Source organism: Salvelinus sp. IW2-2015, linkage group LG26 (assembly GCF_002910315.2).
Source record: "Salvelinus sp. IW2-2015 linkage group LG26, ASM291031v2, whole genome shotgun sequence".
NCBI classification, from domain to species: Eukaryota; Metazoa; Chordata; class Actinopteri; order Salmoniformes; family Salmonidae; genus Salvelinus; species Salvelinus sp. IW2-2015.
In genome coordinates, this window is record NC_036866.1 from 20,658,414 (window position 1) to 20,672,815 (window position 14,402).

The window sequence follows — 14,402 nt, forward strand, 5'->3', positions numbered from 1 at the left end:
GTAAACATGTGAGCAGATGAAGTCTTACAGGCAGCAGTCTGGCTTTCTATCTAAGAAGACTCCCAGGACATGCCATTTTCAGAGAAAACACTACTGTCCATGTCCATGAGTGGGCAGTAATCTATTTATTTGTGTGAGTGTTAGGCACTGTTTTAATGTAGTAGCCTACTGTTCAGAATGTTGAGGCAAAAGCCCTGTGTGGCTTGGAGAAATAGGCCTACAGCTCAGATGCATTCACACTGTACAGACAAATAAATGGGCCGGGAGAATATACAATGATTGGTATAGTAGCATTTTTCATGGAACATCTCATTTTGTAAACGAAAAGGGGACTGCTTGCTTGAGAATTCTGCAGCAGGCGGTTTCCTAGCAACAGGCAGACAGCTCTGCTGTGCTATAAATATCCTGTTGGTTAGTGTGTGATGTAAGGCTGGGGGGCGGGGGGACGGACGGATGGGCAGGAATGAGGGAATGAGGTACATGAGTTTTAGGGCATCCTGAGACTCTGAATTCACTCGCCCCACACTCTGACTGTTCCCTTTAGACACAGCATGCTGGGATCATCAGCTAGATTCAGCCGTCGGACCATTTTTTCTTGAGCTGATTGTCAGGGGGCTGGAAGATAATTACAAATAATTGGCAGACTGTTAATTGACCGCAAGAAGCCCAAACAGATATAATATTTGACTAAAACATAATCATTTCAAACCTTGCTTACATTTGTAAACGATCACGTGTCTCTATTTTGCATGGGAATACTTGGGAACAGATTCCCAAACTAAAATCACATGGAGCTGATGTCCTGTTGTTTTTACAGTCTTTTACGAGCATGAAAATTAAAAAAATTGACCAAATCAAACCATCTGTGGCTGCCAGGGAACCCTAGCCTACTGTATGAGCCTCAAGACCCAGAGAGAACAGCTCTTTCTCAAATAGCATGTGATGCAACCTGAACTTAGGGATAGATGTAACATAGTAAATGAAAATCCGGGACTCTGAAAGTAGTATGATATTTCTATGTTTGGTATGGTAGCCTATGTGTTATTTTGTAGCTTTACATCATCCATTTTGTATGATATGTTACGAATTACAATTCGTATGATATGTTACGCATTACAATTTGTATGACATGTTACGAATTGCAATTTGTACAATATGTTAGGAATTTGCAATTGTATGATATGTTAGGAATTACTGTGTTATGTCTCGTCTATGGGACCAACCTGTGTGATAATACTGCATCTACTTTTCACCTCCCACCCTAAGCTCAAAGATGTCTCAGCCTTTCCAACCACAAACTTGTCTTGATAGATGAGTGCATAGTGTTTGTGTGTGTGTCTTTGTCTTATGTCTCTATGACAACGTGAATATAGGTTATGTGGCGGACAGGTGAGTAAATGCAATGCTCCACATTTTAAAAGTGTATGTCACTGTGTTTTTGTTATAATGCCATGCTTTAACTTTATAACAAAATGCTAACGCTCATTGACATAGTCTGGTAATATGCTAGCCAAACAGCCATTTTACTGGTTGAAGTGTTTTTAAAAAAGTATAATGCAATTGATTTGCAATGATGACACAAACATTATATTAAGCATGACATTCATATGAGCCTTACAATCTAATTATAATCCAAAAGAAGTGGGAAATGGAGGATTMTTTTGATGGCAGACTATGAGAACTCCCCCTTGTGAATAGGATCTAGGATATACATACACTGCATGGCCAAAAGTATGTGGACACACCTTCAAATAGGGGATTCGGCTATTTCAGTCACACCCGTTGCTGATATGTGTATAAAATCAAACGCATAGCCATGCAATCTCCATAGACAAACATTGGCAGTAGAATGGTCCGTACTGAAGAGCTCAGTGACTTTCAACGTGGCACCGTCATAGGATGACACCTTTCCAATAAGTCAGTTCGTCAAATTTCTGCCCTGCTAGAGCTGCCCCCGTCAACTGTAAGTGCTGTTATTACGAAATGGAATTGTCTAGGAGCAACAACGGCTCAACCGCGAAGCGAAGGCCACACAAGCTCACAGAATGGGACCGGCGATTGCTGAAGCGGGTAGTGCGTAAATATCATCTGTCCTTGGTTGCAACACTCACTACCAATTTCCAAACTGCCTCTGGAAGCAACATCAGCACAAGAACTGTTCGTCAGGAGCTTCAAGCCTAACATCACCATTCGCAATGCCAACCGTGTAAAGCTCGCAACCATTGGACTCTTGAGCAGTGGAAACACGTTCTCTGGAGTGATAATTCACACTTCACCATCTGCAAGTCAGATGGACAAATCTGGGTTTGGCGGATGCCAGGAGAACGCTACATGCTCCGATGTATAGTGACAACTGTAAAGTTTGGAGGAGGAGGAATAATGGTCTGGGGCTGTTTTTAATGGTTCTGGCTAGGCCCCTTCGTTCCAGTGAAGTGAAATCTTAACGCTACAGCATACGATGATATTCTAGACGATTCTGTATTTTCAACTTTTTGGTAACAGTTTGGGGAAGGCCCTTTCCTGTTTCTGCATGACAATGCCCCCGTGCACAAAGCAAGGTCCATACAGAAATGGTTTGTCGAGACCGGTGTGGAAGAACTTGACTGGCCTGCACAGAGCCCTGACCTCAACCCCATTGAACACCTTTGGGATGAATTGGAACGCAGACTGCGAGCCAGGCCTAATCACCCAACATGAGTGCCCAACCTCACTAATGCTCTTGTGGCTGAATGGAAGCAAGTCCCAGCAGCAATGTTCCAACATCTAGTGGAGAGCCTTCCCAGAAGAGTGGAGGCTGTTTTGGCAGCAAAGGGGGGACCAACTCCATATTAATGCCCATAATTTTGGAATGAGATGTTCGAGGAGCAGGTGTCAACATACTTTTGGCAATGTAGTGTAGCTACAGTACTTCATCACCGAGTTAAGCACGCGTACATGGAACGTAATTCCCTTTTTATTCCCTTTTCTCTCTATGCGTATTCTGATCTTGGACTTAAGCATGAGAAAAGCATGCTATTCACCCACTCACTATTCCTTTGGGTTGGAGTATCTACAGATATGCTGTATTCTGACCTTCACTTAATTCCCTAATAATTCCACTACCTTTACGCGCAAGGAAACCTGGAATAATTTCTAGTGAACCTACCGGTTCCAAATGGAAAAAGCATCTACTTAATCTTTTCACCATTCTCCATGCACAGTAATTTACAAATTGATAAGAGTTATTGATAAGAGCTAGGTAAATGATTAATCCGTTTGGATAAGGGAATTGTATATATAAATTACACTCGTTTTTTAATAATTTTACCTTATAGTCGCTGGAGACAAAAAGTCATACTGCAGCAAACTGAAGCATATCAACATAGCAACTTTCCCACTGTAAAATGTATGAAATTCTGTGCCATTATGCATAATTTAAATTGTACGGCATTTTAACTTGCAGGGATGGACACTTTCAAATGTCTTAATTATAGACTACCCTGACTTTCTCTGTCTCCTGTTTCTATCATGTGAAATATTAGCCACTATCAGTATTGATTGTTAGTAGGCCCAATAATCACACATATTCAACTGCCAATCATTCCATTTAATTACATTGTTTCAGTACGATAATTTACTTCCTCTATAAAAGCTGTCATGGCCGTGTGGTTGTTGCTGAGGATCATTAGTAACAGTTGATAATATAAAAAAAGACATGTAGGCTAATGAAATCGTTATGGAGTGGAGCACAGACAAAGCCATAAAAGTTTGAACCCGACACATGGTACAATACTTGGCTGTGTCATCACACAGCTCCATAGTTAATCCAGGCAATAGACAAGGGTATAGCCTACTATTGTACACTATTCTCCCTATTATAATTCTATGTAAACACTAATCATCCAACATTACCATGGGTTGAAGAATCAATCAATTTTCTTTCTTTCCTTCTGAAAGGCTCTCCAAAGCAGTTTTTTATGATTCATAAATACTTTCCTAAACCTACAGTAAATAATCTACAAGATCAAAGTATTTTTAAATCTACCAATTGGTGCTGAAACAATTTAGATTGCTTTCTTTAATTGATTCCTTATATTCTGAACCCGTTCTCTCTGTTGGCCAGAAATTCGGAGGGTTTTCAGTGGTTGAATGAAATGTATTCAGAGCACACAAGGTAGCCACACCTGCAGAGCATGTTTCGCAACTGAATAAGGTAAGTCTGAATACCAAATACTGAGAAGTGCGTAGGGAAGGTGTGCATAGGAAAGGTGTAAATTCCTAAGTCGAAATCGGCTCCCAAGAGAGGTAAGGTGACAAACCAACATTAGGCTACCATTTTGACCAGAAGGTGGTGCAGTTGATCCATTACACAGAGCTCAGACCTTAGCACCCATATACAGTAAGCTACCCACCCCTCTGCTAGTGCCATCTTTGAAACAAGGCAACAGCAAAGATGTTGTCCTCCACAAATTATGCAGCGACCCCTTGGGCCAATCAGTGTAATTTTGTAAATGACGGATCTCTATGGCAAGATGCATCATTCACCCAAGTTTCATTAAAAATTGGATCAGTGGTGTCTGAGATGTCGTGTGTGACTAACGTAAGTACAGTTGATTACTATAGCGCCCCTCTTGGGCCAATCAGTGTCATTTTGTAAATGCCGGATCTCTATGGCAAGACACATCATTCACCCAAGTTTTGTGAAAATCAGGCCAGTGTTGTCTGAGATATTGTGTAGGTTAGCTAGACTCATATTTCTGAGCATGTGTGCCAAATGTCCTCACTGAGTCAAACAGATCAATAGATATAAACATGTCCCCTTTATAGTGCTACCTTGTAGTCGATATGAATGTTCTTGCATATGTTGAATCTTGACAGTGTTTGCAACATGTGTACCAAATGTCTCTACAATACAAATATCCTTGACTGATTTATATGCATTTATTTGCCAGACCACACCCACAGTAATGTTTATTGATCAATAGCAGCCATGTTGTTTTAGGTACTAGTCTGGAAAGTATTTACTTGAGAGACCTTTGTCCATAGATGCCACAAATCAAGTTTCATGCAGATCGATCATTCGGTGCCAGAGGAGTAGCATTTTAAGTGTTTTCATAAAATTCTAAATGGTGGAAAATCTTTAATGGCGGACCTTGTGGGTCACGAGGCAAATGTGTTCCTTGTGATGAGAGGGACCTATGTACCGAATTTCATGACTTCAAGTCAAACGGGGTTAGGGGCGTGACTTTTCAAAGTTTGCATTTTCAATCCCTTGTTATAGTGCCACCATCTGGCCAATCTGTGTAATTTCATTAATGCAAGATCTCTATTGCAAGACGCATCATTCACCCAAGTTTTGTCAAAATCAGGCCAGTGCTTTCTGAGATATCGCGTGTGACGAATATACGAATATACAGAGACGGATCCGAAGTCTCTTCCCCAATTTAATCGTGTGGAACAAAAAACACCTCTTTCTCTATTTCTCTCTCTCCAACAGTGATAAAACAGTCTCTCACGCTAAGCAAAGGGTTTCTCAAACTTGGTCCTCGGGACCCCAAGTGGTGCACATTTGGATTTTTACCTTAGAACTACACAGCTGATTAAAATAATCAACTAATCATCAAGCTTTGACAATTTGAATCAACTGTGTAGCATTGGAGCAAAAACCAAAACGTGCACCCCTTGACACTCTAAACCCATTGGAAGATGGCCAGAGATACAGTGCCTTCAGAAAGTATTCATACCCCTTGACTTATTCCACATTTTGTCGTGCTACAGCCTGAATTCAAAATTGATTAAATATTTTTTCTCACCCATCACACAATTAAGTAATAAGGCACGCGAGGCAGTGCTGTATCATGAATACAGTCACAGGTAAATTGATCGGCCCGACGCGATAGCCATTCTACTGCCAATGTTTGTCTATGGAGATTGCATGGCTGTGTGCTCGATTTTAGACACCTGTCAGCAACTGGTGTGGCTGAAATAGCCGATACCAATAATTTGAAGGGGTGTCCACATACTTTGTATATATAGTGTATTTTCATTAAAACGTTATTTTGATAAGTCCTACAATTTAATTATTCCACAAGAAGATATAGTCCGGACAAATATCAGGTTGTTGCTACAGATGCGACCCAGTCCTTCATTATCTTTGCATAGTTGCTATACAAAAGGACTTTCTAAACAAAATGGTTGCTATGCAGCCTAGATAACATTCTTGTCACTTGCTAGCTAGCTAGCCAACTTCAGCTAACTCGGTCACGTCAAACATTGAACCTGGAATGACAGTACAGTAGCTGCATTTTCATTTGTTTGAGGTTTTTTTCTATTGGCATTTACTTGGATATGTCCATGATAATGACGTTCATGCGTGATTTCGACTAGCTCCGAAAAAGTTGTCTCGTCTGGGAACTGTTCACTCTATGCATAGTACTACAGACAGGCAGACAGCGAGGCTTATATTAACTAACCCCCGCTGTACCAAACTAAATGCTAGGCTGGAAACAACGGGAAATAATGTGCAAGTTCAGATAAATACAATAGATTATTTGGACAGCAAGATGAACATGATATTCTTATGGAGGCACAGTGATCATTTTCAGATTGAACTATTAGCAGGCATAGGTGTCTGTGATGGCCAATACAGCACGGCTTGGAATGCTGCTTTTCCAATCAGCATCCAGGATCCAAACAACCAGTTATATAATTAAGCAATAAGGCCTGAGAGGCAATGTTGCCAACTCCTCAGTAAGGAAAGTAGCTATTGGCTGTCCTAAAAGTCGCTAGAAGCCGCTAAATGACGCCATCACCTAATTTGCATAATTGGCCATGTACATGTACATGTAATTGTGATGGACGCTGTAGGAGAGAGGAATAACGTCGTGGGAGAGACAAAAAGTGAGTAAAAAACACCCTAAATATGTTTAGAACTACAAATGAGCAAGCTGCAGAGTGGCACACACAGCGAATAAGAACCAGATATTTGAGGCCATACTCCTCCTTCAGCACTTTATGGACCCCATTGTTAATCCCCGTCATAACAGAGGCATTGTCAGTCCCTATCCCTAGGAGTTTCTCTTTTATAAGACAACACTTCTCCAGGAAAGCCACAACAGCACGGGCTATAGATTTGGCATCTCCTCCCTCCAACTCAACAAGCCCCAGAAATGTTGATACAATTGTCTGCTTGGTGTCACTAAAGTACCTTATCACAACCCCCAGGTACTTAGAAACACTTACATCCGTGGACTCATCGAGGAGGAGGCTGAAACGCTGGTCACCCACATCTGCGACCAACTTTTTCAGAAAGTATGGTGCTAGAACACTATTAATCATTTCTGTGCACTTTGTCCTGTGCATTTTTGAAGTGGGTAGCAGCAGTGTTGTCTGAGAAAGCAGCTCTACATGCTTCTACAATGTGATCACATGCCAGCATGGAACAGTGTTCAGCGATAGCTAATGCCATGGTGGCCTCAGCCTTTTTTGCAGAGTAATTTTTTAAAACCATGACTGGCAGCTTGTTTTGGGTGGAACTGTTAAAAGGCTTTGCCTTTTGAGTATGTTTTTGAGTTGTCATGTGTTTTTTTACATCACTAAGTTTGGCGTAGAAATCAGTCTTACAATACGTCTTACAGTATGCCCATGTATCATCTCCAATAAATGGCTTCAACCAGCCTTTGAATTCAGGGTTTGATTCCTACTCCTTTCTGTATTTTTGAGTGTACAGTCTAGACTGAGACATGATGAGCTAGCCAGCTAGATGTTTAGCTTATGTCACAGAGAGGCACACACACAGTGGACAAGGTGAATAAGTGACTGAGGCTGTGTGAGTCAAATGCAGTGATTTATTTTTGTGCAGTGATTTATTTTAGACAAAGAACATTTTACATTTACATCCCACCCTGAATGTATACCAGGGCGGGATCAGCCAGCGGCGGCTTCCCGCATGCGTGATTCATTTTCAGTCTGGAAGCGGAGGGGTGAACATCTCCTGCTCTGACTGCTGCGTGAGGACTGGGCCGCCTGTGAGTGCTTTGGGACGGGGGTGGGGCCCACGGCAGCACCCGCTGCTCGTTGAGAAGAGTAAGAAGAACGTCTCCAATAACACCAGAAAAAGTCGCTAGATTTGTTGCTAGTCAATTTTTTGTGAAAATGTGTCGCTAGAGGGGTCTGAATACTCACTAAATATACCGACGAAGTCGCTAAGTTGGCAACACTGCTGAGAGGGTGTGGTATATTGCCAATATACCTCGGGTAAGGGCTGTTCTTAAGCACGATGCATCGGAGTTGCAGGACTGATGGCAGGTTGACTTTTAAAAGATGCATCTCTCTTCTGTAAAAGGTTGCGTCAATCGAATCTGGTATCAGGATAAAATGTGATTCAGAGTCACCGAATATACTTTAAGTATTTTTATTTAACATAAGCGATAAATGGTAAATGCAATTTTCGTATATACGGGTTCACTGTATCACCACGCAGGGTAAAGCAGAGAACTGACTGAAATAGTACAGACATCTTCTTTTATACTGTGACAGATGTAGTTCCAACTTTAGAGTTGGCCTGTCACAGTAGAGGCTTAGCATGGTTTAAACTTGCTAGCCTATCGGTGGTGCCCAGGCTGGTCCCAGCCTCACAGCACACAGGATCCAGATATCCGGAAGTGTTTGTTGTGAAGTTTGAGCTGAGTTGTCGGTGGCTACACATTCCTCAGTTCCTGTTTTCTTGTTATTCAGCATTTTTCCATCTTGTCTCAACCTTCTGGTTAGCACAGTCGACACCCTAGATTAACAACAGCTTTTCTGCAGTCACGCTATGTTTTGTGATTAACATGTCCTATTTCTATAAGGCATATATTTTTGTTAAAAAGAGAACAAAACCATCCTTCACACTTCTTGATCAATTAGACCTAACTGCATTATGAAAATGGCAGAGAGCTCATAGTGAGGATGACTACTGCTCTGGACTGATGTGTGGTTTGCTTTTTTGCGCTGTAGCAGCAGCAGAGGCATCGCCCAAGTGGGTGCTACACGTTAGTTGTGGAGGAGTTTGAAGTCCAGGCTACAGAGAGACTGAGCTGAGGACGACATCCGGGCCAGCAAGCCAACCCCATCACCTGGCATCACAGGCTACAGAGGCAGAGGATAACATCAGCTCCAGCAAGCTAACTGTATCAACATCATCTGGCATCAACTGCATCACCTTTATCTGGCATCACCATCATCAAACCATCATCTAACACAGTTTAGGAGCCTGAGATTGCTGATCTACTGTTCCAGGATGATTTTTGTGAAGTCAAGCGTTTAAAATGAATGGCCTTCTGGTAAAACTATTAATGATCTTTAACTCTGCACTGTCTAAGCTCAAGTCTCTAATCAACAGAGTAAGACACTCAACTGCAACTCTATTTAATCTATCACTCAATCAATCACCCTGTCAATCTCCATCCCCGCTCACTTCCTATCTACCATCTCCCTCTTCTCAGCCACCATCATTTGCTCTCTCTCCATCTCTCTCTGTGCCATGGCTGAACCTACTGAACTTGCAGCCACAGCAGTCTGCCCAATCAGAAGCTGAGCCCCATTTATGGCATCTCTCTGGCTTATTCCACTAAATACTTAATTTCTCAGATTTGCCGTGCTGTTTGTTCTTTTGCCCATCCATGAAAAATGGCAGAATTGATACTATAACGTTGATGTGTTTTAGGTTACCATGTATGACCAGGGAACTCTGGGCTCATGGATGGTCTATGTGTTTTAGTTTCATGGATGGTGTGTGTGTGTGTGTGCTCACGTGTGTGTGTGTGTGTGTGTGTGTGTGAGGGAGTCAGTGTAATGCATAGTGTGTGTAGCCTATGTGTGAGGTGTTGCTGCCCCCTAGGCTGAACTTGCTCCCTCTACTCCCATCCCAGCAGAGACGTCAGCTAGCAGCAGGACATCCTCCCTGCAGGGGGCAGGAAGCAGGGGAATGGATGGCGGGGAAGTGATAATTTCATCCCCTTTTACCCTCCCTCTTCAGCCTACTCAGCCTACAAATATACTCCACTGAACATGGGCCGCCATCACACACTCATTCTAACGTAAAATTCAGATCCAACCTAGTTTAACATTGTGGAATGATTGGTAGTTAGTTAGTTTCCTACATTCCTACTTTCCTCCCTTGTTCAGTTTGACATGGTTTTGTATATCTTATTAGCAGTGTGTCAGTAGCCAGAAGGTATCAGGTCTGTGAAGAAAAGGTGGTACTTATGAGTGACAATAAGAATCAGAAGGCCCCAAATTGTAGTCATGAAAACTGTGGGTTTTAATGTAAACACTACATTCGATTGGTATTCCAGCACGAACATCCCACATGAAAGAACAACCATTCACTAAAAAGGAGGGAGAAAAAAGCAGCACAGAATAGCATTCACTGGGATAAAAATAATGGATAATAAAAAAGGAGGGGAACAAAGGAAAAATAATGCCAAACTGGTATGTGTAATAATACACAGTATTCTTAAAAAAAATGTAAATCAAGAAGGCAGATAGGTAGGAGAGATACATCTTTCCAAATCTTTGTGTGAAGTGAGAGCTGTGCTTTTCTATGAAGACCTGGAAAGTGTTTGAGTACAATTCTCCAAAAGTAAAAGAAAGAGCTTGAATCTGTACAGCCGTGTGGACACCCCGCCAAGCAACGTGGCAGGATGTGCTCCAAAGTGGTTCTTCCAAAATAAAAATCAAATATATATATATATATAAGTCAGGCTAAGTAAAGACACTGTACTGCATGGAGATCAGGCAAAAATAATCAGTACAGTTCATAAACATGGGTAAGTCAGTAAGAACAGCTCAAGAATGGATCACGGGAACCCTTGCAAACAGTTTTTTTTAAAGGGGGAGATAAAGAAATGTTCTGTAGCTACAAAGCACAAGAAATATACTTTAATAATAATACAGAATCATCATTATCATTGATATTGTAATTATTATCATTGTCCTTTTCATTATTGTTTTTATTGTCATAATCATACTTTTTGTAGATTTTTTCTTGAATAATTCTACATTGTAAAGATCCCAAGGATCTACAGATTTCTACAAAGAACACAGCCCAATGACCCTTGACCTCAAATCTCCACATCACTGGTCAGCACGGCTGTTGGTTCGCCTCCCTAACTCCCTCCCTCGGCCCTTCCCAGTCCATAAGATGGTTGTCTCTTTATGATGCTGTTGTCTTTCGATTTTTTTCTTCTTCAGTTTTTCAATTTTCTTTGACTTTTGTGTTGGATAAAAAATAAAAAATCTCAACATTTTCTATGTGAAGCGTTTAACTGTCTCTTTATACAAAGGCTGAAGGGTCGGTCATGCTATCTGTGTCAGGAGGAGTGACGGGACACCACTACCAAGCAAGTGGACTGCCCAAAACAAAACCATGGGGGCGCTAGAAAAAAAATAAGGATGATAAAGTAGAAGAATAAAGTACAAGGTGTGTGGTGAGTACAAGGTGTGTGGTGAGTACAAGGTGTGTGGTGAGTACAAGGTGTGTGGTGAGTACAAGGTGTGTGGTGAGTGTGGGACAGACGATAAATAAATAAATGAATCAATGATAATAAAAAAAGTAGAAGTTCCTTACATGATAGTGTTAATAGGTATTCATTACAGTAACAAAGTGTTCCTAGGACCATCTCCAAACCTGTCATTTTCAGGGGGTTGGCAGCTTTCAGAAATCTGATTGGTTTAGAGGCTTGGGGTCACGTGCTGTGACTCACTGCTCCAAAATCCACAAAGCCAATGGCAAAACCCACCGGAGTGACAGGAAGGGATTGGATAAAAAAAAGGGAAAAAAAGAACAATCTTATAGGACGCATCAATCCTGGGTGCTTCTGTTGATCTCAACGATCAAATAGCTGAACAGAACTTCTAGGATTACCATGAAAACCAAGTCTGGTACATAAGAAAGTAAAGAGGACAGAAACACACAAACACATCAGCTTGTTTCAACTGATCTTGACTGTGGTACTCATGACTATCATACCTGTCATAGCCATTGTTAGAGCAAGAAATGTTTTTTAGCGTCATTACATCATTACTACAGTAACGTACTCAGGCAAACGTGTACAGGTCAGCCAATGGACTGATATTCATGTAATAAATATACATATGATAAACAAACATACAAAAATGACAAAAAGAAAGACATTATGTAAAATAAGTGAGGGTTGTTTTGTTAAAAACAAAAAGACACAGTTGGGAAGTGGAGAAAACAAACATTAAACAAGTTCTCAACTTTGTTCTAAAACTTTAAAAGCTGGGTTTCTATAAGAAATCAGTTCTGTTGGCAGCTCTTTGAAGTCAAACTAAAAACATTGTATATATATATTGATATATACGTATGCCTATTTTAAAACAATCATTATTATTTACCAAGTTGCATTTTCAATTAGAATCATTTCCAGAGGAGAGGCGAGGGGCGGTCAGGGCTCAGTACAAACCACAGCCTCGCAGGTTGTTGGCGATGATGATGTCAGTGACGGCGTCAAACACCACCTGGATGTTCCCTGTATCTGTGGCACACGTCAGGTGACAGTAGATTTCCTTATTGGGCGAGCGGTTCTTGCTCTCAAATTGTGCTTGGATGTAGGCAGCTGCATCATCATAGGTGTTAGGACCTGTGCAGGGAGGCAATGCAGAATGTGAAAGAGGGAAAAAAGAGGGAGGGAGGGAGGAGGAAAGATAGGACGGAGAGAAAGGCAACAGGGAAAGAGGAAAAACTTAGAATTGAAGAGAGCTTTTAGGGCCTAAACTAATTCCATTGAATACGTTTTATATTCTCCTAAATAAATGATTAGCTCTATTACAATCACATTCTGGTGTGGTAACCCATGTGACTTCAGTTAACATGAGGATACAGTCACAATGGCTTGGCTGTCTGTGTCAGATGTGGAAGGCAGAATGTGTCCCTGTGGGCAGCTCTCTAAAGCCGGGAAAGGAAATGGTATGGTGTCTGTCTGACTGTCTGTCTGTGGCTAAGTGTACAGAGATGGGGACAGCTCTCACTGGTCATCCCTTCTCCATAACTGCTCAAGCATGGCTGTGATTTTATTCTCTCCTTGTCAGAGAGGGGAGGGAGGAGATACTAAATACAGTATTTCTAATCCCCTCAGTTGTATGTACCACAATGTCAACTCACTTCAACATCACATGGTCAAGACCTAAGTGGATTTTGCAGACTAAAGAGCAGGCTTTCAGCTAGCAAATATGTTTTGGCCAATTTACAAAGGTACAACATCTTACCTGTATACTCAGGGAAACAGATACTCAAGGCAGATTTCTTGATCTTTTCGGCAAACAGATCTTTCTTGTTGAGGAAGAGAATGATGGAAGTGTCAATGAAGAATTTGTTGTTACAGATGGAATCGAACAGCATAAGAGACTCGTGCATGCGATTCTGCAGTGGAGAGAAAAGGAGGATAGAAGCAGAGGGAGGAGGAAGAGAGAGCAAGGATGAGGAAGAGAGGGAGGGAGGGAGGGAGAAACAGAGAACGTGGAAAGGTTAGCCTCAGAGCAATAAAAACCAAGCAGGAATAGTTGAACCAAGCTTCATGACTTGAGGACAGTAAGCCGACAGTAGAGAGTGAGCATCGCAAAGGACCCAGACAGGATAGAGACTGCTACGTAGGAGAAGAATGGGTCTATCATGTGACTGAGTTGAACCAATCAGAATAATTGAGCTCTGCGATAAAGAACATGGAATAGTTAGAATCAGAATGAGGCATAATGAGAGGCAGCTGGCAGCTGCTGCTTTGGTCAGTGGATGTGTGTCTGACAATGATCCTGTTGACAGACAGGGGGCAGGAGAGAGAAAGAGACCAGACCACTTATCCATTCACTGCCATATTATCAAGATTCATACAGAGAGAGATAAAGGCAGAGGATGGAGAGAAATAGTTAAATATTGTGTTTCTGTAAGTGTGCATGGTGTGTTACTGAATGAGGCATTGTGTGTTAGTGTAAAGTGCTGAGTTACTGAATGAGGCATTTGTGTTAGTAAAGTGTAAAGTGTGTGTTACTGAATGAGGCATTGTGTGTTAGTGAAAGTGTGAGTTACTGAATGAGGCATTGTGGTTAGTGTAAAGTGTGTGTACTGAATGAGGCATTGTGTTTAGTGTAAAGTGTGTGTTACTGAATGAGGCATTGTGTGTTAGTGTAAAGTGTGAGTTACTGAATGAGGCATTGTGTGTTAGTGTAAAGTGTGTGTTACTGAATGAGGCATTGTGTGTTAGTGTAAAGTGTGAGTTACTGAATGAGGCATTGTGTGTTAGTGTAACGTGTGAGTTACTGAATGAGGCATTGTGTGTTAGTGTAAAGTGTGAGTGTACTGAATGAGGCATTGTGTGTTAGTGTAAAGTGTGAGTTACTGAATGAGGCATTGTGGTTTAGTGTAA

The 14,402-nt window shown here is 41.5% G+C and overlaps 1 protein-coding gene across 1 annotated transcript in view; it reads right to left on the reverse strand.

Annotated features, from left to right (window-relative positions):
• Positions 1 to 8,376: 8,376 nt before the first annotated feature.
• LOC111952156 (guanine nucleotide-binding protein G(o) subunit alpha) overlaps positions 8,377 to 14,402 on the reverse strand; it is a 156,440-nt gene continuing 150,414 nt past the window's right edge. Inside the window, exons 7-8 of the mRNA XM_023970688.2 lie at positions 13,252 to 13,405; positions 8,377 to 12,626 (exon numbers count right to left, since the gene is read on the reverse strand). Coding sequence (XP_023826456.1) covers positions 12,439 to 12,626; positions 13,252 to 13,405 — 342 coding nt within the window. The 3' untranslated portion in view covers positions 8,377 to 12,438. The remainder of the gene's footprint in view (positions 12,627 to 13,251; positions 13,406 to 14,402) is intronic.